The 22,255-nt window shown below is 42.1% G+C and overlaps 1 protein-coding gene across 2 annotated transcripts in view; it reads right to left on the bottom strand.

Moving 5' to 3' along the window:
* Nucleotides 1-3,700: 3,700 nt before the first annotated feature.
* Nucleotides 3,701-22,255, bottom strand: part of Rpap2 (RNA polymerase II associated protein 2) — a 60,444-nt gene continuing 41,889 nt past the window's right edge. Inside the window, exons 12-13 of one of the 2 annotated variants that reach the window (XM_021637889.2) lie at nt 7,909-8,058; nt 3,701-4,068 (exon numbers count right to left, since the gene is read on the bottom strand). In XM_021637889.2, coding sequence (XP_021493564.2) covers nt 7,917-8,058 — 142 coding nt within the window. In that variant the 3' untranslated portion in view covers nt 3,701-4,068; nt 7,909-7,916. The remainder of the gene's footprint in view (nt 4,069-7,908; nt 8,059-22,255) is intronic. The other variant, XM_060381093.1, reaches the window with a different exon arrangement.

The following is a 22,255-nucleotide window of genomic DNA, read 5'->3' as shown; positions in this document are numbered from 1 at the left end:
ATCTGGGGTGAAGCCTGCTTGATGGTGGATGATATTTTTGATGGGTTCTTGGATTCAGTTTGGAAGTATTTTATTGAAAAATTTTGCATTCATCTAGATAAGGGAAATTGATTTGTAATTCTTTGTTGGGTCTTTATGTGGTTTAGGGGTCATGATAACCGTGGCCTCCTAAAATGAATTGGGCATTGTTACTTCTGTTTTGTGGAATAATTTAAGGAGAGTATTGGGGTTAACTCTTTTGAAAGTCTGGTAGAATTCTACAGGAAAACCATCTGGTCCTGTTTCTTTTTTGGCTGGGAGACTTTTAATGACTGCTTCTATTTCACTAGGGGGTCATAGGTCTGTTGAAATTGTTCATTTGATGGGTTGGAGAGATGACTCAGAGGTTAAAGAGTTCAATTTCCAGCAACCACATAGTGGCTCATAACCATCTATATAGTAAGATCTGGTGTGCAGGCAGAATGTTGTATAAATAATAAAAATCTAAAAAAATATTGTTCATTTGATTTTAACTTTGTTAAATGGTATGTATTGAGAAAATTATCCAATTTGTTCATATTTTCCAATTTGGAGTAAAGGTTGTTTTTAAAGTAGGTCCTTATTCTCTGGGTTTCATTGGTGTTCATTCTCATCTCTGATTTTTTTAGTTTAGTTTCTCTCTTCACCTTTTAGTTATTTCTGCTAAAAGTTTGTCAATCTTACTGATTTTCATAAAGAACCAACTCTTTGTTTCATGAATTTTTATTTGTTGTTGTGGTGGTGGTTGTTTCTGTTTTGTTGATTTCAGTCCTAACTTTGTTATTTGCTGTCTGTTTCTTTTGGGTGTGATTTCTTTTCTTTCTTTCTTTCTTTCTTTCTTTCTTTCTTTCTTTCTTTCTTTCTTTCTTTCTTTCTTTCCTTTCGTTTGTTCGTTCTAGGGCTTTCAGGTATGTTAAGTTACTAGCATGACATTGCTACAATTTTTTATGTAGACAGTGCTATAAACTTGCTTCTCAGAACTTTCCTTGTGTTCCAACTTTGGTTATCTTTTATATTTGTTTTTATTCAGTTGTACAAAGTTTTTAATTTCTTTCCTAGTTTCTGTCTTGGACACATTTTTTTTTTCTTTCAGTAGTGATTTGTTCATTTTCCTTGAATTTTATAAGCTTTTTGTTCCCTTTTTAAATTGATATTTAGTGTTAATCTGTGGTGGTCATACAGAATACAGGCAGTTATTTCAATTTTCTTGTGTCTGTTGAGACTTGCTTTGTGTCTCAGTATGTGGTCAGTTTTGGAGAAAGTCCCATGAGTTGCTGAAAAGGTATATTCTTTTGTGTTTGAGTGAAATGTTGTGTAAATATGTTATGTTCACTTTGTTTATAATATGTTAGCTATAGCATTTCTCTTTTTTTGGATAACCTGTCTATTGGTAAAACTGGGGTATGAAGTCTACCGTTATTGGTGTGTGAGGGTCACTATGTGATTTAAGCCATAGTAATGTTTCTTTTATGAACTTTAGTGCCCTTGAGTACATCTTTGGTGCATAAGAATTGCAATGTCTTCTTGAATTTTTCCTTTGATAATTATGTAATGTCCTTCCTTATCTATTCTGATTAGTTTTGGTTTGTAGTTTGTTCTGCTAGATATTAAAGTGGCTACACTAGTTTGCTTCACAGGTCTGTTTGCTTACCTTGAGGTGATGTCTATCCGTGATGCTAAGGTGTGTTTCTTGGATGCAGCAGAAGATGGATCCTGTTTTTGCATCCATTCTCTTTTCTGTGTCTTTTTATTGATCGAGGGATTGATGGATAGCAATGAGCAGTGATTGTTGGTTCCTGTTATTATTTCGATGTGTGTATGCGTGCTTCTCTTTTTAGTTTGTTGGTCTGGGATGTATTCTAGAGTTATCTTGGGTGCGGGTGCCATTAACCTCCTGATGCTGGAGTTGTACCTCTAGCCCTATCTGGATTTGTAGATAGTCATGGAATGGTCTGTTTTCTCCATCTATTGTGATTGAAAATTTTGTTGGGTATAGTAGTCTGGTCCAGCATCTGTGGTCTCTTAGGGTCTGTACAACACATGCCCAGGCGCTTCTGGCTTTCAGGGTCTCCAATGAGAAGTCAGGTATTATTGTAATAGGTCTCTGCCTTATATGCTACTTGTTTTTTTCCCCTTGCAGCTTTTATTTTTTAGATTTATTTAATGTGTGAGTACTGTCTTCATGCATAACAGAAGAGGCCATCAGATCCTATTACAGATGGTTGCGAGCCACATGTGGTTGTTGGGAATTGAACTCAGAACCTCTAGAAGAACAGCCAGTGCTCTTAACCACTGAGCCATCTCTCTAGCATCACCTCTTCCCTCTGTCTTTGTTCTGTACATTTAGTGTTTTTATTATGTGCTGAGGGGAATTTCTTTTCTGCTTCAGTCTTTGGTATTCTGTATGCTTCGGACCACTATCATAGTTACAAAGGTGCATGTATTGTGTTTCTGCTGTTTTGGAATTCTCAGGGCCTATCTTGGTAGTGTTGTTAGACTCTAGTAGAGACATATATTGTCCTGGATGTTATTGTATTTTTACACTAGTGTCTAGGCATCTGGATTTACAAAGTTTGTAGTTCTAAGTGTTGATGCCTGGTCTTTGGTGAGTCTTTTGTTCCTTGGCTTCTCTGGTTCTTAGGAGGGTGTGGTGGCTGTGTGTTTCTTGGAAGGAAATTCTTCTGGGATCCTGCTAGGTGAGACTCTTGGGGGTTCCATGTCAATGTGTTTTGAGTTATGGGAGTGGACATTTAGGAATGGGGTTGGGTGATGAGGAGGGGCTTAGGAAGGTCAGGAGGGTAGAAAGCTGGCCGTCCCACCAGGATCTGCATAGTTGCTGTGGAGAAGGGAAGGAGTGCAGATGAAAACGCCCCTTCCTGCTTTGCTGGCCTAATCGCTTCCGTGGCAGGCCTGGATGAAGGGTTCTTGGGAAATGCCTGCTGGAGCTGGTGACCAGGGTAACAGGATAGGTGGAGAGGAAGGGTGGAGGAGTGGCTGTAGTGACAATTCTGGGATTTGGGGGTCCTTAAAAACACAGAACTATTATGTTATTGTTTAATCCCAGGTGTGGGGATATGGGGCAGCTTTGGACTGTCCACAGCAACTATGATTTGCTTAGTGCTGTAGCAGAAGCATGGTTTTGTGAGCTGCAGGTAAGTTTTTTTCTGGGAACTTTTCAGAGGGGTACAAAAGTGCTTGGGCCTAGAGAGATGGGGTAGGTGTTTGTTGATGGTTCAGGAGAATTTCACTTTGTTAGTAGTCATGCCATCATGCTTGAAGAAACAAAAGGAATTAGATTCAAGGATCTCTGTTTCCCCTCTATCCTTCTTTCTCTCCTATCTAGTGATAGGGGTGATCAGGGTTGGGGTAAAGGGTGGGAAAAAGAACCCACAAAGTAGCAAAGACTGGCGACAAGTGGTCAGAAAGGGATGTGGGACCTGTGGAAGGGGGGAGATCTGTTGCTGTGCAGTCAGGCCAGGCACTGTGTGGCAGCCTGGCTGGATGTGGTAGGTTGGGGGGAAGGTGTGGGTGGGGAGCTTTGGAGTACTCACTGGCTGACATGGAGGAAGACACGGCGTCTTGGCGCCGGGTGGGGTGTGGAGACACTGCGGAGGGCCCTGGTGGGAGCTTAGGGCTGGCTGTCAGCACAGTCTGTGTTTGAGAAGGTCACTAGACTCAGAAAGGGCTTCCCTGAAGATCACATTTATTGACAGAACTTTTGCTGGTTTTGTGATAAAGTTTACAACAGGACACAATTACACTTTTCTTGCATTTTGGCTGTAATCGACCAGAGAAAAATAAAGGTAACATTTTTTTGACTCTTCATTTAAGTTTCAATTTAAGACTTCATTTATTTTTTCTTTCTCAAATAGAACTCCTGTGTTTTGAGGTTCTGGGTATAAAAGCTTTCCTCTTCCTGCTGGGGTAATGGCTTTCCTGTGTCTGAGGAAGTAATGTACACAGTCATCAGTCATCCATGGACCCTCACTGGCTAAAGTTCCAGGTACGCTGAGTAGAATTCATCTTCTATTCTGTCTTCCTGACTTTTATCTGGGAAAGAAAAAGAGTTTGAATAAAACACCTGAAATATTTTAACCTCCACACAGCCATTATGTGTTCCTTTTCTTCCACCCCATGTCTTATGGTTGTCTACTTGGAAGAAACCCAGTTTGTATTCCACTCCACTCTAGAGCAACTCTTAATTGCTCTTAATCTCTCCCTATCAGTTTTCTCTCTCCCTATCCCTTGCTGTTAAATTTTTTACACTCCAACAATTCCCCATGGTTAATAAAAATCAACCATGCAAGCAGAAAAAAAAAATCTATGTAAGAAAAGTCATATAGTTTTTATTTCTAATCCTTTATAATCTGACAAAGCCTGGGGCAAATGAGCAATGTGCATAAAGTCTACATAAAACATCTATACATGAAGGTCCTTAAGCCATTTGAATACTGCCTATTGACACACACTTACCATATGCTAGTTCAATGACTTTTAATCGGTATCCATTAATTAAAGGATCCAGGACTTCTAATTAGGCATTCTGTGTTTTCAGTGTGTCTGATAAGCCTTCCCACCAATGGACATGGTATAATGAATTGACAACTGGACCTTAAATTTCAAATAACCGTATATTTAAGAACCTCTGAAAGTGATGATTCTATAGGCCAATCTCAGCTCGCTGTTTCAAAAGGCCCATCAGAAATCAATTGAGAGGCTCTGAGTGTAAGCTGGGAGGGAGTGACTGTTCTTTCCTTACATTTGTTAGATTATGAAAATGGGTTGCCTGCAGTCACTCCCTTCTTTCCCCATGGTGTAGCCCAGAGCGTCACACACCGATCAGATACCTTACCACTGAGCTACACGTCTAGACTCTGTTCTTGCCTTCCTGCCAGGATACCTCTTTCAAATATTCTTCCTGTGTATTTCAAAGTTTGCTTGAAAACTGCCTTTTTAAAATTTACTCTTATTACAGACATCCAAGGCCTGCTGCAAGACTCTGGCTTGCAAACCAGCTTGGCCCAGTGAGTATTGCCAGCTGCTCTCACCACACAAATAGGTCTAGCTCTTGCTAATGGCTTTGTCAGAGCTAGATCCATCAGACAGAATATGTACTAGCTTTACTTGGCCTAGCTCTGGTCATGTAGTTCCAGTAATGGCCCAATCAAAGGCAGGCTATCCATCTCATCTCAGACATACAGCTAAGGTCAAATGCCTAGGTCACATTACAAAAGCAAAAACAGTATGAAAAGCCAAGACAACATGTTTCCCATATAACCTGTTATACCTATAGAAATGTTCTCTGGTAAGAGTCACTTTATCAAAGAATTTCAGTAGTTTACGAAGACATGAACAAATACCTCACTGAACTTCAAGAGGAACATGGAGGACCTTTGGGATACCATGACAAAATCAAACCTTTAAATTAGGCACAGATGAGGAAGAAGCATCCTAGGCCAACACATATGCCTTTACAGATACAAGCACACACAACACCAAATAATGAAAACAAAGACTATTGAAAGCTGCAAGAGGAAAAAACAGAAAGAAAAATTTTCCATGCTCCAAACAGTCTGAAAGAATTCATACCCAACAAACCAACCCCACAAACACTGGGGCACCCAATTTCATTAAAATCTACTAAAAACACAAATTAACATCAATCCATTAAAAGCTGCTGATTCCAATACCCCACTTCCTCCACAGACAGGACATCTGGACAAAAAAAATCAGAATATCAAATGGACTTAGCTGGGCAGATATCTACAGAATATTCTAGCCAAACACTGAGGAATAAACATTCTACTCAGCGGCCTGTAGAAGGGCATTTAAAGTTGACCAAATTCTGGGAAACAAACCAAGTCTTAAGTTCAGAAAGGTTGAAATCATTCCTTGTATCCTATCTGACCATTATCCCGTAAAACTTAACAGCAAACAAATTCACGAACATTAAACAACTCATTACTAAATGGATGATTTAGAGAAGAAATCAAAGAATATAACGCAGTGCAGGCATAAGATTAGTGTGTAATTCAAGTGCTGATTTCTGTACCTCCATATCTGGCTGCAATCCATCCCTGTTCTAAGAATCACCGGTCTCAGTGTTGTATAAACCTGCTCCCTAATGGTCCCCTGATATGCCAATAAAGCAGCTTAGAGCCAGTCACTGAGCAGGGGATAGAATAGGGCTGGACTTCCTACCAGCCAGGGGAGGAGGAGTTAGAGGGGGAAGTAGGGGATTCAGCCAGGAGAGAGGTCTAGGGAGGACCAGAGGAGATCAGGAGAGGAGCTGGAACAGGGAAGCCATACAATGAAAGTATTTCTGGATGTGCACTGGGAGGCAACCAAACTAGCTTAGAGGGTTAGGAAGAGAGTAATAACTGCTCAGTACTGTGAAGCTTATTAAACAGTGACTCTCAATTATTGTAATGCTGGCTGGGTAAGTTTCTGGAGAGAAACTGAGAAATACAGTAGCTAAATAAAAATGAAAAGAAGAACAGACCTTTGGGACACACTGAAAGCAGTCTTATGAGGAAAATTTATACTTCTAAGCTTAAAAACAAACCAGAACACACATAAATTACTTGATGAAGCAACTCAAGAATCTGGAAAAGAACAAAGCAACAAACAAAACCTAGATCCCATGATGGATGGCAAGAAATAAAAAATAAATGAAATAGGTTCATTCTAGTTTTCTTTCCATTTTTTTGAGACATAGTTTTTCTGTGTAGCCCTGGCATTTTTCGAAAATATTTATTTTTTAAAATTTATTTCTATACTTATTCATTTTGAGACAGGGTTTCTCTGTCCTGCGCTTGTTCTGTAGACCTGGGTAGCATGAACACTCACAGAGCTGCTGCCTCCTCTGCCTGCTGAGTGTTCTCTGAGGAGATAAACAAGCTGCACAGACCTTGGGTCAACTAACCAAATGAAAGAATCGACTTAAATTAACATAGAAACGAACAGGGAAACACTAACATGCACAAAAGAAATTCAGAATCTGGTAAGGGGATACTTTAAAACCTGTACTCCCAAATCTCCATCCAGGAAGTTACCCTAATACTAATACCAAGACCATGTAAAGACAGCAGAAAAGAAAATTATAGGCTAACTGTAGTTCTCCATCAGGCGGGAGCCTGGGATGGTCCTCCGGGTGCTCCTCAGGATGCGGCAGCTATCTCCTGATGTGCCCCCATTTGATATGCTGGGGTGGGTGGACGGGGTTGGAGGGAGGGTAGGGGAAACAGGGAGGGTGAGTGAGTCCGGGAGGAAAGGAAGAAGGGGGCCAACGACCAGGATGAATAAATATTTTAAAAAAATAAGGAAAAAATAAAATTAGGCTCATATCTATCATCTCACACCAAAACTAACTTCAAATAGATCAACAACATGGCTGCCTACACACACCAGAGTAAGGGCAGCAGTGTAGATATGCTAACACGGAAGGGGACAAACTCCACGGGGTCATCTCTAGGCAAAGAACTTGTGTGGGAGAGAATTAGTCCTCTCTGGAGATGAGCCTCTTAATTGGTTATCCAGTATCAAGTGGTAAGCCCTGAAAGCAACCGCAGGTGACTCAGCAGGGCGTAGTGTATTACAGCAGAATGAGAACTTCTACTCCAGAGAAAACATTTCCAGGTGGGATAAATGGGATGTCCTGGAATGCAAGGACCACAGGTGCTAGAGTCTACAAAGGAAGACTGAGCAGCAGACACAGCTGCAGGTTTGGGCTGGAAGAGTCTTTGGCAGCTACAGGCAGCTTGGGGTTTGCTCTTGGTTTTTAAAATTTTAAACTTGAGGCTGGGAGCATAGGTCAGTGGAAGAATACTTGCTGAGCATGAATCAAAAGCTCACAGAGGTAACGAACTTATGAGATACAACCCAACTTACCCTTCTGGTTAGCAGCTGGTTCTAAATATAGTGGTTAAATTTTCAAGATCTTCACATTTTAAATGCAGTTCTGTCAGCAGGGTGGCTATAAACTGTGTAAATAGCACATTTTTCGGAGAATGCTTCTGAATGCCAAGCATCGGTGTCAATCTGAAACAACAGTAAATGTTCGTGGAGAAATGAGAGGGCTGCAGGGCATTCATCTTTAGCTTGGCGTGGTGAACCTCCTGAGGAGGAAGATGTCTCCTTGAAGTAACAAAATTCCTACAGGAAAGGCTTTACTAAGACAGAAGTCTCTGAAGACTGAAACCAACACACACTGTTCAGTGAGGAAAGATGTCTACACGCCTGCACCTATTAACACACTTCTATGCCAGAAAAAAATTCCTAGGAAAAAAGCAAAATGAACAAATTCTTCCTTTGTAGAGTGGAAGGTGTTGGTGGCTTTGGAAACAATCTATATAGAGTGTTTGGATCATACCACCTGAAAAAAAGGTTAACTTTGGGGATGTAACTCTTTAATGTTTTAATTTAAAATTCTTAACTAAATAATGTATCATAAATACCATTCATACCAATTGCATGTTTTCCTTAAAACACTTTCTCTAAAGACTGACTACAGGTAATGGAGACTTTAATTCCCGCTGAAATGCAACCAGTAAGCAAGATTTTGACTTCATTAGAAAACTTTTTAATGTACTGAAGTCAATGCTTTGTGCATGCTAGACAAGCTACATTCCCAGTGCTAAGATTTTAAAAATGTTCTCTTCTCTCATAAATTACATCCCAACAGCAGTCTCCCCCCCCACCCCTCCACTTCTCCTTTCCCTTCAGAAAAGGGCAGGCCTGCCAGGAACAACCAAACATGACATGGCAAGTTGTAATAACCAGCATCTCTCAGGGTAAGGCTGAGGCAACCCAGTGCAAGGAAACGAGGCCAAAAGCAGGGAAGAGAGTCAGAGACAGGCCCACTCTCACTGTTAGGTGTCCCACAAGAACACCAAGCTACGCAACCATAACATAAATGCAGAGGCCTAGGTCAGACCCAGGCAGGCTCCCTGATACTCGGTTCAGTCTCTGTGTGCTCTAGGAGCCCTGCCTTGTTGATTCTGTGGGCTGTTTCCTTGTGGTTACCTTGACTCCTCTGACTTCTACAATCCTTATACCTGGAACAAGAGCACAGTGAGGGTATATAAATTCTCTTCTGCTACCGAAGCTCCACATACTGAGAGGAAGGAATTTTAGCAGGAATAAGATGAAAGAGTCCCAGCAAACTAGCTTTTTGGATGTTGGCAACTGTGGCTGTGGGGGTTTACTCACTTGGATGAGTAATCTGAAATATGCATAGTAGAGTCTCATACCATCTCTCCCAGGCACCGTCATGGTACCATACCAGGGCCATTTTGAGACATGAGCTAGTAGTTTGGACAACTGGGTTCAGAGATGCCCGTATATTTACATGCCTGGGCTCCCACGGGCTCTGTCGCATGGTGTAGAGTTTAGCCCCTTGCCCATTCAGCTTGGCTCTGCAGGGTGACTTATCTAAGCCTGTTGAGGGCTCTGTACTGAGGAAGACAGCTGTTGTGACATGGGGAACTGAAGGCGCTATCTTTGAGAACCAGGACATCAGGGTGCTTGCTCTGAGATCAAAGATGCATTTGGATGTGTACCTCTTCCAAGACTGAAGGCTGACACTCACTTTTCCCACTGTGCTAAAGCTAGGTGTTTACTACTGCCAGGACAGGGAAAAATGATCATTGTTAACATGGGTGTCCTGAAGGGGTCTTGAGCATCTCTGGTTCCAGCTGCTGCTCCACCTTGCTTAAAAGGAACTCAAGAGACACTGCCCAGATTTGACTATTAGCCCTGCTCTCAGGCAGACACTACTACTGAAACATCAGGGAATACACATGTAAGTTTTGTTGCTGCCTTTTTTGCAGTTCCCATCACTACTCTATCTTTGCATCCTGTTTGCAGTGCTATCAAGCCCCTATGAGTGCCGAAGAGGCATTGACTCTTTTAAGTGCTTCTCTGTTCAGTGTTTGTTGGAGATTGATTGTCTCAGATACCTCTTGCTGGGAGCAGAGTTAGCAGTGAACTGCTCCAGGAAACCCCTATTGCTGGGTGGAGGCCATTGTGGCCATTGTAGGAGCAGTGACACACTGGACAGCCCACACCCAGTATTCTCTATTGCTGATGTGTGGTCTGTAGAGACAGTGGCTCTTCTTGGCTCTGTGACCAGTCTATAGAAACTATAGTGAGATGACAATCTGGTGTCCAGCTAGATGCAAAACCAACAATGACCATGTAACAAGATGGTACCCAAGACACATTTTCAAGCGGAAGCTTCTTACTAAGCACCTTATAGAAGTGGTTGAGAGTCTACTAGATGGACAAACCCCAGTGAAGGAATACAACAGAGACAAGGACAGATGCCCCAAGATGATATGGTGGTTCCGAAAGAACTTTTTAATTTAAAATTATTATTATTTACATGCATCTGTATGCATGATATTTGTGCATGGAATCATGTGCTGTGCATCCTTGTGGAGGTTACAGGATGACCTGAGTTGGTTCTCTCTTTCCACCTCTTATTTGGGTTCTGGAATGGAAAAGTTGCCAGGTTTAGGCAGCAAGGCACTTTACCCAGAGTCACTTCATTGGCCCCAAGAACATAAATCTTTACTAATTCCAAAGAATTCAAATGGATGAAGTACTTGATAAAGAATTTAAAATAACAATTACAAAACAGCTCAATTAAAAGTCCATGAGAATAAGGTTAATAATGCAATTAGTAAGACAGTAAGGATATATATTAGAAAGAAATTGAAACAAAAAGATATTTTGAAACAAACTTTGGAAATGAAGAGCTCACTAAGAACAAAACACACCCAACGCAATGAACTACCCCACACCAGCTAAGAAGACCATCAGCCGACCATGTAAAGTGGAACCTGAAGAGTTTTCTAAAAGATCCTAGTCCAAGGGTCCCTCCATGCCTGTGATCCCAGCACTTAGGAGGCAGAAATGTTTGATGAGTCTGATGCCAATGTGATTTGCATGAATTTTGGGGCAGCTACATGGCAAGGTCCCATCTTGAAGAACCACAACCAAACAGGCAACTAACTTTTCAAAAGAAGCAAAAACTGAAGGAATCCAGGTCTCTCAGATCAACTTAGAAAAGATGATTAAGAGAACACTATATCCATGAGGTAAAGCAAGATAGCCTTCATCACAAAAGCACATAGAAGGATAAATCTCACTTGAAGAAGGATACACAAATAGGTAAGGATACTGTTATAGTATATATAACCAAACCAAAAAGATAAACCAGAAAAAGAAGAAAATATTCAAAACAAGGAAAAGATAGTAAGAGCCAAATTGATTAAGTTATTATTAAAGGATAATAGACTGAGCTTGTTGTGGTGATGTGTACCCAGCACTCAGGAGGCTGAGGTTAGGGGATTGCTGAGTTTGATCAAGGGTAGCTTGGATACACGGTGAAACTATCTCAACAAACAAACAAAAGATAAAGACTGTCTAATTGGACTAAAACACCCACCAAGACCTATTGGGTATGTAACACACACCTGTAAATCAGCACTCAGGAACCTTCGAAAAAAGAATTTTGAGTAAAGCCAGCCTGGGGGGTTTACCAGTAAGACCCTGTCTCAAAAACTAAACAAAAAACAAAAAAAACAACCAAACCAAACCCAGCCAAACTGACGCTATAGCCCAACAATGTGCTGCCTAGAAGAAACCCCTCCCAGTAAGGACAGATGAAAGGCCAAGCATGGAGAATGGAAGCCAAGCAAGCAATAGTAGCTATTTCAGCTTGACAAACAGGATTTCAACAAAATTATTGAGGAGGTCAATGAATTCATGAATCAATTTAAAAGTAATAAATTTATATTAACCTAATGTTAGAGCACACTACTGTATCAGAAGAGACTGGTTCCGGGACAACAGTGAGGTATTTTAATACCCTATTTTTATTAATAGATTCAACCCTGCCATGACCAAAAAATACCAAGAACCACAGTTACGCTGTATTATATAGCAAACAAACATAACAGAGATTAACAGAACAACAGCTTAAGAACACAAATTCTGTTCATAGGCACATGAAACATTCTGCAGAACAGATCCCATATTAGGTCACAAAACAAGCCTTAAAAAAAAGAAAAAGAAACATTTTGCTTTTCTTATTGCTACAGAATGAAACTACACCTCAAGCAATAGATCCTTTATAAATTGCAGACACATGGAGACTCAATAGCACACTTTCAATGAGCTGGTCACTGAGCCAATCAAAACTCTTTTTTTTTTTTTTTTTTGAGACAGGGTCTCTATATAGCCCTGATTGTCCTGGACTCGCTTTGTAGACTAGGCTGGCCCTGAATCCATAGATATAGAGATCTTCCTGTCTCTGCCTCTCAAGTGCTGGGATTAAAGGTGTGTGCCATAACACCCAGCTCAGGAATGCCTTTTTTTTTTTCCTTGAATAAAATGAAAATGGAAACAACACGCCAAAACTTACAGTATTCAGCAAAGGTAATACCAAGAATGATGTTCATAGCAACTAGTGCCCACATGACATGGGTATGTCAACATCTGCAAAAACAAATATTTGTAGGAGGAGAAGAAGACACATCAGGGGACAAAAATGAAATGGGGGGAGGGAGACTCTTAAAAAGTTATATAACAGATTGTGACACATAGTTGGTTCTTTCAAAAGATACAGCCAGCCAATTCTTTACTTAGACTCAGCAAAGAAAAATAGAAGCTCCATATAAAACCAGAGACACAAAGGGTTATATTACAAATAATGCCATAGAAATACAAAATTTTATTAGAGACACTTAGAAATTATCTGTTAACCTGGGAGGTATATAAGAAAGCAAAACATTTATGGACATATAAGATCTATCAACACTCAACTATGAGGACAATAAAACAAATAAATCAATAGCAAGTCCCATAATAAATGTGAATTATAACTAAGCTTCCTAATAGAAAAGCTTAGGATATTGAATTTTATGTATCTGTTAAGGAACAAAAACCAACGAACTTAAAGGGAAAGGATCCTTTCAGGTTTATTCTGAGGTCATCATTACTTCATAAGCAAAATGCACAGGGGTGGGATAGAGTATCATAAACACGCAGAGACTTCTCAAAAATACTTAATAAATCTATTAGGATATCAAGATCATTCATCACAATTTAGTTTTCTCTTATGGATGTAAAGATAATCCAACACACTCAAATTAGTAAGTAAAACAGCAAATCAACAGAATGAAGGATAACTATTACTTCAGCAGAAATAGCATTTGATGAAATTCACTATCCCTTAATAAAAATACTATGTATAGAAAGAAGTGCTCCAACATAATAAAAGCTAAACTCTGAAATCCCTTCCTCTAAGAACAAGGGTGCCTATTGTCACTGACCATATGTTCAATGTACTTCTCTACGTTTCAGCGAGAGCAATTAGACAAGAGAAGTAAAAGGCAGACAAATGGAACAAGAAAGCCAAATTACATCTGTGTGCAGACAATATGACTCTATGCAGAAAACCAGTAAGTGCTGCTAACACTGGCAAATTTACTGAATTAGCAGGATGCCAAATACACATGAAAATCAACAGTTGTGGCAGCATCTTTTTTTTTTTTTTAAAGTAAACTTCTTTAAAGAACTACAAATACAGGTGTAAGTGGTTGGCAGGCAGAAGAAAGTGTTGATGAAGAATCACACAAGGTCTGTTAGTGACAAGAATGTCAATGTGGAGTATGGAGGTTCCTGTACCAAGTCAGGGAGCAGAAGGATCGCATCCCTCAGGCATCTGGAGCCAGGACTGGCTGCCTGTTCTACCTCTGAGCTTTAAGTTTGCTGCCTAAGTACACTTCAGGAAAGTTAGCCAAAGACAGTCCTTTAATCTCATTTATCCCCTTTGGAAATGTTTCTTCCCCACCCTACTTTCTGACAGAAGTGCAGATGCCTGAAGCTCTCTATGACAGGGGCCTTCTAAGTGTCACTAACTTACTGAGATTATCTTTAGCACAAAGGTGAGGTGTAAATGAATACATGTTGTCTTAGCAGTTTCTGTGTATCTAATGGGTTCCTTCTAGACAGTCATAGATCCCCTCTGAAGAACAGGCACTTGACAAAAAAAGACAGGGCGGTTTTGACAAATTATAATGGAGTAATATATAAAGATGCCAACCCTGGAAATGTATAATTTTATTCACAAAGCAAGAGAATTATGGATTTGTGTGTACAAGGCAAACAGACTATATATTAAATTTGCATGTGTTACAATTCCTTCTCTCATCACCTTGAACACGCCTTATTATATAGCAGCAACAGACAAAAACCTTCAATCTGGCTGCTCACTAGGCACATTCTAAATTTTCTGGTCATCCTTGGCAAAAGACTCGGTCTGCTCATGTGGATGAATCAGTCAAGATTGTTAAGGTTTGAGCTAATGATAAGATTTAGCAACAGCTACTGTAGAACAGTGCTGAGGGTTCTTCTGGGAGCTCCTCTTCCCCAGCCCAGTGAGGGGTGTCCCATGATTGCAATAAAGAAACCTTGGTGAAATGATACTGCCTAAGGCCGAGCTATGGTTCTCTCCAGTCTTTTGTAAACCATGAAAGCTCACCAGGCTCAATGACAAAGCCTTATCACAACTGTGTTCCCAGTTAACAACAGTCTTTCTCCATTCTCTTCCTGGCTGAGTACGTGACAGCATTTTCTGTCTTTGGGCTTTTTGTGACCCTCTGATTCTTTATTCTCTCCTGTTAATTTTTCTTTTCTCAGTAGCTTGTTCATCATAAGCTCAAGTCTCATCTAGGTACTTTTCTCTTTCTATCACACCACATCCCACAGCTCTGACCACCCATCATTAAAACCTCCTGAATTTTCCTCTCCTAGGCTGCCCTAGAGGCACACAAATGCTTTCAAACCTGATCCTCTGATTTCTTCCACCACAACAATCTGGTACTAGAAAACTCAATTCCTTTCAGAGTTTTCTCTGTCTCCCTTCCTTCCTGTCTGTCTCTCTCCCTTTTGCTTTTCAAGATAGGTTTCTCTGTAGCCCTGGCTGTCCTGGAACTTACCCTATAGACCAGGCTGCCTGCCTCTGCAGGGATTAAAGTGCACTACCACAGCCTGGAACTACTTTTCTTTCATGGAACTCTTGTGGACTTTTGGAGGGACTAAGGTTTCTGAAAATGGTTTAAGCTAATTTCAAGTGACACTGTGTAACTACTCCTTATGTCAACCACGCTTTCCTGTACTCCCATCAAGCTTCTCACTGCAGTGAAACTGATTCAGAATACAAATAAAAACATAACAAACCCAAAAACTATACTATGAAAGGAAATCTTTCATTTCTAAGTCATCTTTGAAGCTCACCTGCCAGATCTTATCAAATCCTTACCCCCTTTGTTAAACTGTCTTTCTAGGCCCATGTACATATTTTCTCCCTAGGCTATGTTGCCCAGGCTGGTTTTGAATTCCAGGACCCAAGTGACCTTTCTGCTTCAGCCTTTCAAGATCACAGGTGTAAGCCCTATCCTCATTTTAAGTTATCCGGTTTAATTTTTTCATTAAAACAAAACCAAAAACAACCCATCATCCATTGAAAGGGACTGAAGAATCCACTGTAATCCTCAAGCTTCTAATAGTGGATATCAAAGAACACTAGACGAATAACTTCTACCTAATTAAGAGATAGCAACACGTCAGAGTTGATACTTAACAGTGTGTTCTCTGTAGGTGTTATGTTTAAATCACTGCTGAGAATGTGGATGGCAGTGAATCTTTTAAAATGCTTACATTTTCTAAGAAGGAATGCAGCAAAGGCGATGCTAAAAGGACTGATGGTCACATTCTAGACTAGATGGTAATGCTCTAAAAACAGGTAATACAAACTTGTAACATACAAAAGCACAAACAAGAGAAGAAACTTCTCCTGGAAACTCCAGGGATTCAAATGTCAGTTCTGAACACAGAGGGGCATCTACAGCCCGTCCTTTATCAGGCAGCAAGCGGCATCCTAACAAAAGCAAAGCCAAGTGTCAGACACGCCCTGTAGCCCACTGCTCCACATATGCTCCACATCAAATGCAGAGTGCGCGCCAGGTTGGGACAGGCACTCACCATTTGTCACTACAACATCTGGCTAACAGGAACCTTGTACAGTAGGAAGAGTTTCAAAGTCTGGGCATGCCATCTGAGGGATTTTAATAAAAGGTTCCAGTCAAGGATTCAGAGCTGTGAGAAGTGCTGATTCCACCTTGGAAGTTACCCAGAGGTCTTGGGTTTGTATCCTGTCACTAAACAGCCACAGTAAGAGTTCAAGTTCTGTTTATCAAACAATTAGAATTAAATAGTAGAGTCAATGCTGTGTTATCTGTAGGGCAATGATAGTTGGCAGTGAGCTTGGAGTTGTCAGTGGCCTCCTCCATTCTGACCCAGACTGCCTCAGTCACTGCACACAGTAAAGCACTGGGAGCCCCAGAGCACCTCTACAGCAGTCTGAATTAGCACCCCTCAGGTGTTTGTGTGCACTAGCATCAGAGAGACTCAGAGCTCCACCCTCCAAACTGATCTGAGGGAGAATTCTGTCCTAGGGATTCTTAGAGTTCGGTGGGCTGCTCTAAAATGGCACTGGACAGCACATCTCTCTCAAAAGGAAGAGCTGTGAGAAGGTAAGCAAATGCCACCACAGAGCACAATGCTGTATGGTTTAGGGGTGGAGGAGGGACAGGAAGCAAAAAGCCACACTCCTTTTACCTATCAGATTTGAGAAATTACTGAGTTCATACAGAGTTCTGCTGCAGGGTGGGAGCCCACGCTTGCTCCCCATGCATAAAGGCCACGAAGATACAGTGACTGTTAAAGATAACACTGGCCTTACAAGGAGAAACCTGCAAACCCTTGCCCCTCTCAGTCTCTGTGAGTTACAGCTGGGAAGGAGGAGGTTGAGGGAATTTTCTGGCACAGAGAAATTCTGGCAGTGTGCACACACTGCGTTCATCGCATCAGTAACATGAAAAGACACACGAGGCCGGGAGTGGGGGCTCACGCCTCTTAATTCCTGCACTTCTGAGGCCTGGGTATGAGGACTTCCGTAACTTTTAAGCTGGCCTGGGTTATAGGAAAAAACCCTATTGTAAAGTACCAAATAACCAACACAATACCTGAGTTTACGGGAGTGGAAGCAAACAAAAGCAAAGGCTGCTGGGGTAGACAAGCCAGTTTTACTTTTCGTAGTTTATGTAAACTGCTTAGTCTCCTGAGTGCTGGGCTTACAGGCCCACATCTGGCTCAAACAATGAGTAAGAATGGTGCAGGTGAAAACCTGAAACAAGTTCAACTGGAGTACTGTTTTATGAAGTTATACCATCTAACTTTCTCAAATGGAATTCAGTGTCAGTCTGTCTTGTTCTAAACACTGAGCTAGGATTTACCATTCTCTCCACAAGTAACGGACAGAGGGTTAAGCCAGGACACCTTTGATTCATCACCCCATACTCACATTCAAAAAAGTTGAACCACTGGTGACCCATGACCAGTAACATGAAAGCTCAACATGTCATCTATCCTCAGAAAGTTGGGGGCTCACAGAAACCCTAGATATTATGCAAAAAAAAAAAAAAAAAAAAAAAAAAAAGGACATGTGTTTTCAAGAGGAATTCTGCCTATATTTTTAGGGCTCTTTCAAGATACAAATAATTAGAATTTTAAATTTCTTATTTAACATGAAGTTTTTCTTTCTCCCCTCGTTCTTCTTGAGATAGGGGTTCTCTGTGTATTCCTGGCTGTCCTGGAACTCAGAGATCTGCTTGGCCCTGCCTCCTGAGTGCCAGGGTTAAAGGCCCGAGCCACTCCTGGCCAGCACCTTGACCTTTCTTTACTGTATTGTTCCTTGGACAGAAGGTGGCTAGTTCAGCCAGCAGGGAGCCTACAAACTTTGTCTCGCCGTGGAACAGACTTTCTCCCCACAATAAAATGATAGTCAGCTGGGCTAAAAGTAACAAAAGCCCCTCGCTACAGAGCCTTCCCTTTCTATGGTGTAGCTCACGCCAGGCCACTGCTTCGGGGCACTTTTCTGTGTTGTTGACCCTGACAAGGAAACACACAGAACTCACGTTCGCGTTCATGCCTTTACAAGGGTTGGAGAAAAGTACTGTTTCCTGTGCAGACCCCAGCCCTGTAGAGCTGGCCCTATCGTGGAGGATCCCAAACACAAGTCAGTGATTTACAACTTTCTAAAAAGATTCATTTTTTAAAAATGAGACTAATGCATTGGTCTTTCTGTGAAGCTGCAGCAGGTGTTAACTGCAGGGTGAGAACAAGTGACTCTTAAGGTCACGTAAGTCAGTAAGAGACGTGCAAATAACCCAGAAGCACCCCCACAGTCTGCACTTGTAACCACGAGACCACAGGAGTCACACATCTGATTCATTTTAAGAACTGAGCAGGTCTCATGATTTTCACAGGCCATTTGTGTATGCTCTTCAAATAAAGCATGAGAGCTGCCATTACAAACTAAACATGCTAATGAAAGTGGGCGATCCTACTGCTAACCGTCCTTCCACTGTGTGCCTCTGCCTAAGCAAGCTGAGGAAGCGCCTCTCTACTCAGCACCCCAATGAGCCCGAGCTGAGTTAAGGCACTGGTTTTTGGTTCTTGGTGTACAATTAAGTCCCTTAGGAAACTAAAAACAAAACTTCAGGACTTACAAAGACCAGTGAATCAAAACTTGTGAATCAGTCATTAGTAAATGTATTTGTTAAAGTCCCTCTAATTCTTCTTAAACTGGTTCTTGTGACGTTCCCTGGGCTGGCTTGAACTCTCAGGCTCATGTAGTTCTCTCGTTCTAGCCTGAACAGCTGGACTCTGGGGACTTACAGTCGTAGCCTGCATTTCTTAGTAAGTGTGATCATAAATGTTGCCACATTTGGGCTGTTCACTGGTTGCTGAGAAAAACTCAACAGTAAAGGGAATGCTTTTACAGGTCTTATTCACAGGCAGTTAAACCAGGGAGGTAAAGGTGGTGATGTGGAACAGCTTTTGCTCTGTTAGACAGATACAACAACAGCCATTTCAAGCATCAGCCACTGTGCTACCAGCTGCCTGCAAGGAGGGCCAACTGGTGGACATGACAGAGGCCCGCAGAGGGCTGTGAGCCATGAGGACGAGGTCTTCTCACAAGTATGTGGTTGGGAGGTCACTAATACTTACAAAAATGGACTTGTTCCTAGAAAATTCTGTGCTAGAACGCCGTGTGCTGAGCACTCTTCACCCCACCTCCCTACCACACCACCCACCAGGCCACCCTTCCCACACCCCTCTCATGCTCATGTCTATTCCTTTTTCGTGACTCACTGTGAGAGGACAGGGGTGGAGCTATCCGCTGCAGCCTGGTGGGCTCAGTCCACACAACCGACACAGTGACCTCCTCCCCAGGAGCCTGTGAGCACAGTGGTTCAGCAGCAGAGGATCCCTGAGAGCCCCTCCACTGGTGACAGGATGGTCCCTGTGGGGTCTGCTGCGGGAAACTCTAGGTGTGTCCATGACTGCAAAGGCTGGATCTAGAGAAGAGCATTCTGCAGGCCTTCACCCGACCTTGTGGCTCCTGTGTTCTTCCTGAACGCCCCTCTACTCTGTTCCCTGAGCCTTAGAGGGGTGGTGTAAAGGTCTGGTGAGGCCTGGGCTCACAATCACTGTTTTCTGCAGAGCAGGCAGTCAGGGGCCCCTGCATTCACCACTGTTCACTGCAAGAAGCGAGACCTCTCTGGCCAGGTGATGGCTGTCTTTTGTTTGTTTTAATCCCTCTACAGGACACCGCCCAGTAGTGAAGAGCACGTCCTGCTTGCTCTTCCAGTGGCCTTGAGCTCTGGTTCAGCAACCACACTGGGCACCTTACAGCTGCCTATAATTTGAACTCCAGGGGGCTCTAATGCCCTCTTCTGGCCTCAGTGGGCACTTAAACACATCTCCACACACAGATACACGTAAATAAACACAATAAAAAATAAACCCTCTATCCCAGTCAGGCAGGCGGCTCTGCAGAGGGTAGGCCAGCATGGCAGGCCTCTCCTCTCCCTACCTCCCCATACCCTAGCAGGAACACTGGCATAACACACACATGGAGATTAAATCTCAAGTCCCAGTGCTTGCATGCTTGAAGGGCTTTTACCCAGGGAGTCATCTCCACAGCTCCTTGGTTTCTTTCTGGAGACAATCTCTTGCTATTACTTTCTGAATCTTTATCCCAATCAAAGATCAAAGCTGTTTTTCCCTAACCCAGGATGACTGCAAACAATGACGGCAGGGTTGGGAGTGAGTGTGGGAGAAAGGAGCTCTGGCTGATAGCACTGCAAATCCGTGACCTTTGGCCTCATCAGCATCATTTATGCCAATCTTCTGTAGCTCTTGGTCAGCTTTTTTGGATCAAGGACCACTGTGACTACTTTCATCAAGACCCCACCTCTATTCCCTTGAGTGCAGCCTCTCATCCCACCTCCCCGACAAGCAAAGGTGAGCAATTCGAGGTCTCTCTAGAACCACAGCGCTGCTCCTCACTGCTCTCTACTGACTAGAACAGCATAAAGCTACTCTGTGCCTATGTCTACATCCCATTTCTCTGTATGTCCTGTAAGACGATGCCCTCATAGCCTGCCCTTGGCTTCAAGTTATTAATGTTTATGGTTCCCCTACCATGTCTTTAACTGAGTTAACAGAACTAACCAAAGCCTCTTTCTAAAAGTGTCACCATTAAATCTCCTCTTCTGCCTTTTACTATAAATCTATCATTATCTATCCATCTATCTATCTAGTGTGCATGTGTGTGTATATACGCATGCTTCTCTGCATTTTCAGCACTACGCAATAAGTACTTGATCTTTTATGGCATAGAATACTTGAGCCAAATGTATTCCAAATGGTGTAGCCAAATCCCAAATGTGGCTGTAGGACAGAGAAGAGAAGAGAGCAAAAGCAATGAATTCTAAGCTTTGTTTCTCCCTTTGGCTCTTACCTGCTTTAGAATTCTGTGAGCATGTATAAAGAGGAATAGAAGCAAGTGTTTGAATTTCAGCTTCAAGAACAGCAAGATTTTACTGTGAACTAGAATGATTAGGATGAAGTAAGACAAGTGTTAAGTCTCCACAATATACAAAATAAAATGATGCATAAAGTTAGCAAAGGAAAAATTTTGTCAAGAACTCAATACATTTCGGAGTAACAATTTTTCTTTTTATAGCTTCATTTAACTTTGTAAGACTACCAAACAGATTTCACAAAAACTAGTTAAGGATGTTTCTATGTTAGCACGAATATTTCTATCACATCTGCACCCATCATCCTGCTTCTGCTTCCAAGTGCTGCTGACTGTGGGATGTGAACCGCTGCTGGGCTGGCCAACTCTCTGTTCTACCTATTCCCATCTGCCAGTGAAGCTAAGGACAATCAAAGGCTAGGTGTGGTGGGCACATCTATAATCCCAGCAACCGGGAGATAAAGGCAGTCGACTGAGATTGAGGCCAGCCTGGGCCATATAAAAACAAGTCAACAGTTCTATTCAAGTGTGTTCACTTATTTTGTAATCATTGACCTTAAAAACAGGGCCGGTGAGATGGCTCAGTGTTACAAAGGGCTTGCTGCTAAATCTGTAGACCTGAGTTCAATCCCTGGAGCCCACATGGGGAGGGAGAACTGACTCCTGCAAGTTGCCTGACCTTCACAAGCTTGGCTCGGCATAGATACGCCCCACCACTCGGCAATTTACAGCATAGTTAATTTAAGAAACCCACTTGTATGAAGATATGTCTTTAGTTAAGTTGTTAAAATTATAATTCATTGATGCACTTAGGGTTGGGGTAGGGCGTGTGGGCCACGCCACACTGTGGAGGTCCTACAGCAGGTGTGGAGGTCCTACAGCAGGCAGACCCTCTGTTCACTCATTTGGCTTCTTCAAGGAATAGTCCCCGAGTCCCAGTCAGCGGGGTCACCAGGACAGGAGCCAGCAGCAGCCCACACAGAGGCTCCACTGAGCGGAGGTTCTGTTCTTGTTAAGAACACAGTTTCAAGTTCCCCCCACTGACTACAGACATTTCCTCTGATTTAGCACTATTTCTACGTTGTCCAAACATAATAGATGGATAACTAGAAGTCTCTTATTCATACAGAGACTTGTGTTTATATATCTACACTTTTTTAGAGGGGTGAACTACATGCTTATATCCTGTAGGCTGATTTGTAGGCCATGGGAAACAGAAGGGCCTGAGAGGTAACACTCATAAATGAGAGAAAAGTCACCAGGTTTAGACACAAA

Source organism: Meriones unguiculatus, chromosome 3, assembly GCF_030254825.1.
Source record: "Meriones unguiculatus strain TT.TT164.6M chromosome 3, Bangor_MerUng_6.1, whole genome shotgun sequence".
Taxonomy (NCBI): Eukaryota; Metazoa; Chordata; class Mammalia; order Rodentia; family Muridae; genus Meriones; species Meriones unguiculatus.
This window is presented reverse-complemented; position numbering and strand designations above follow the sequence as displayed.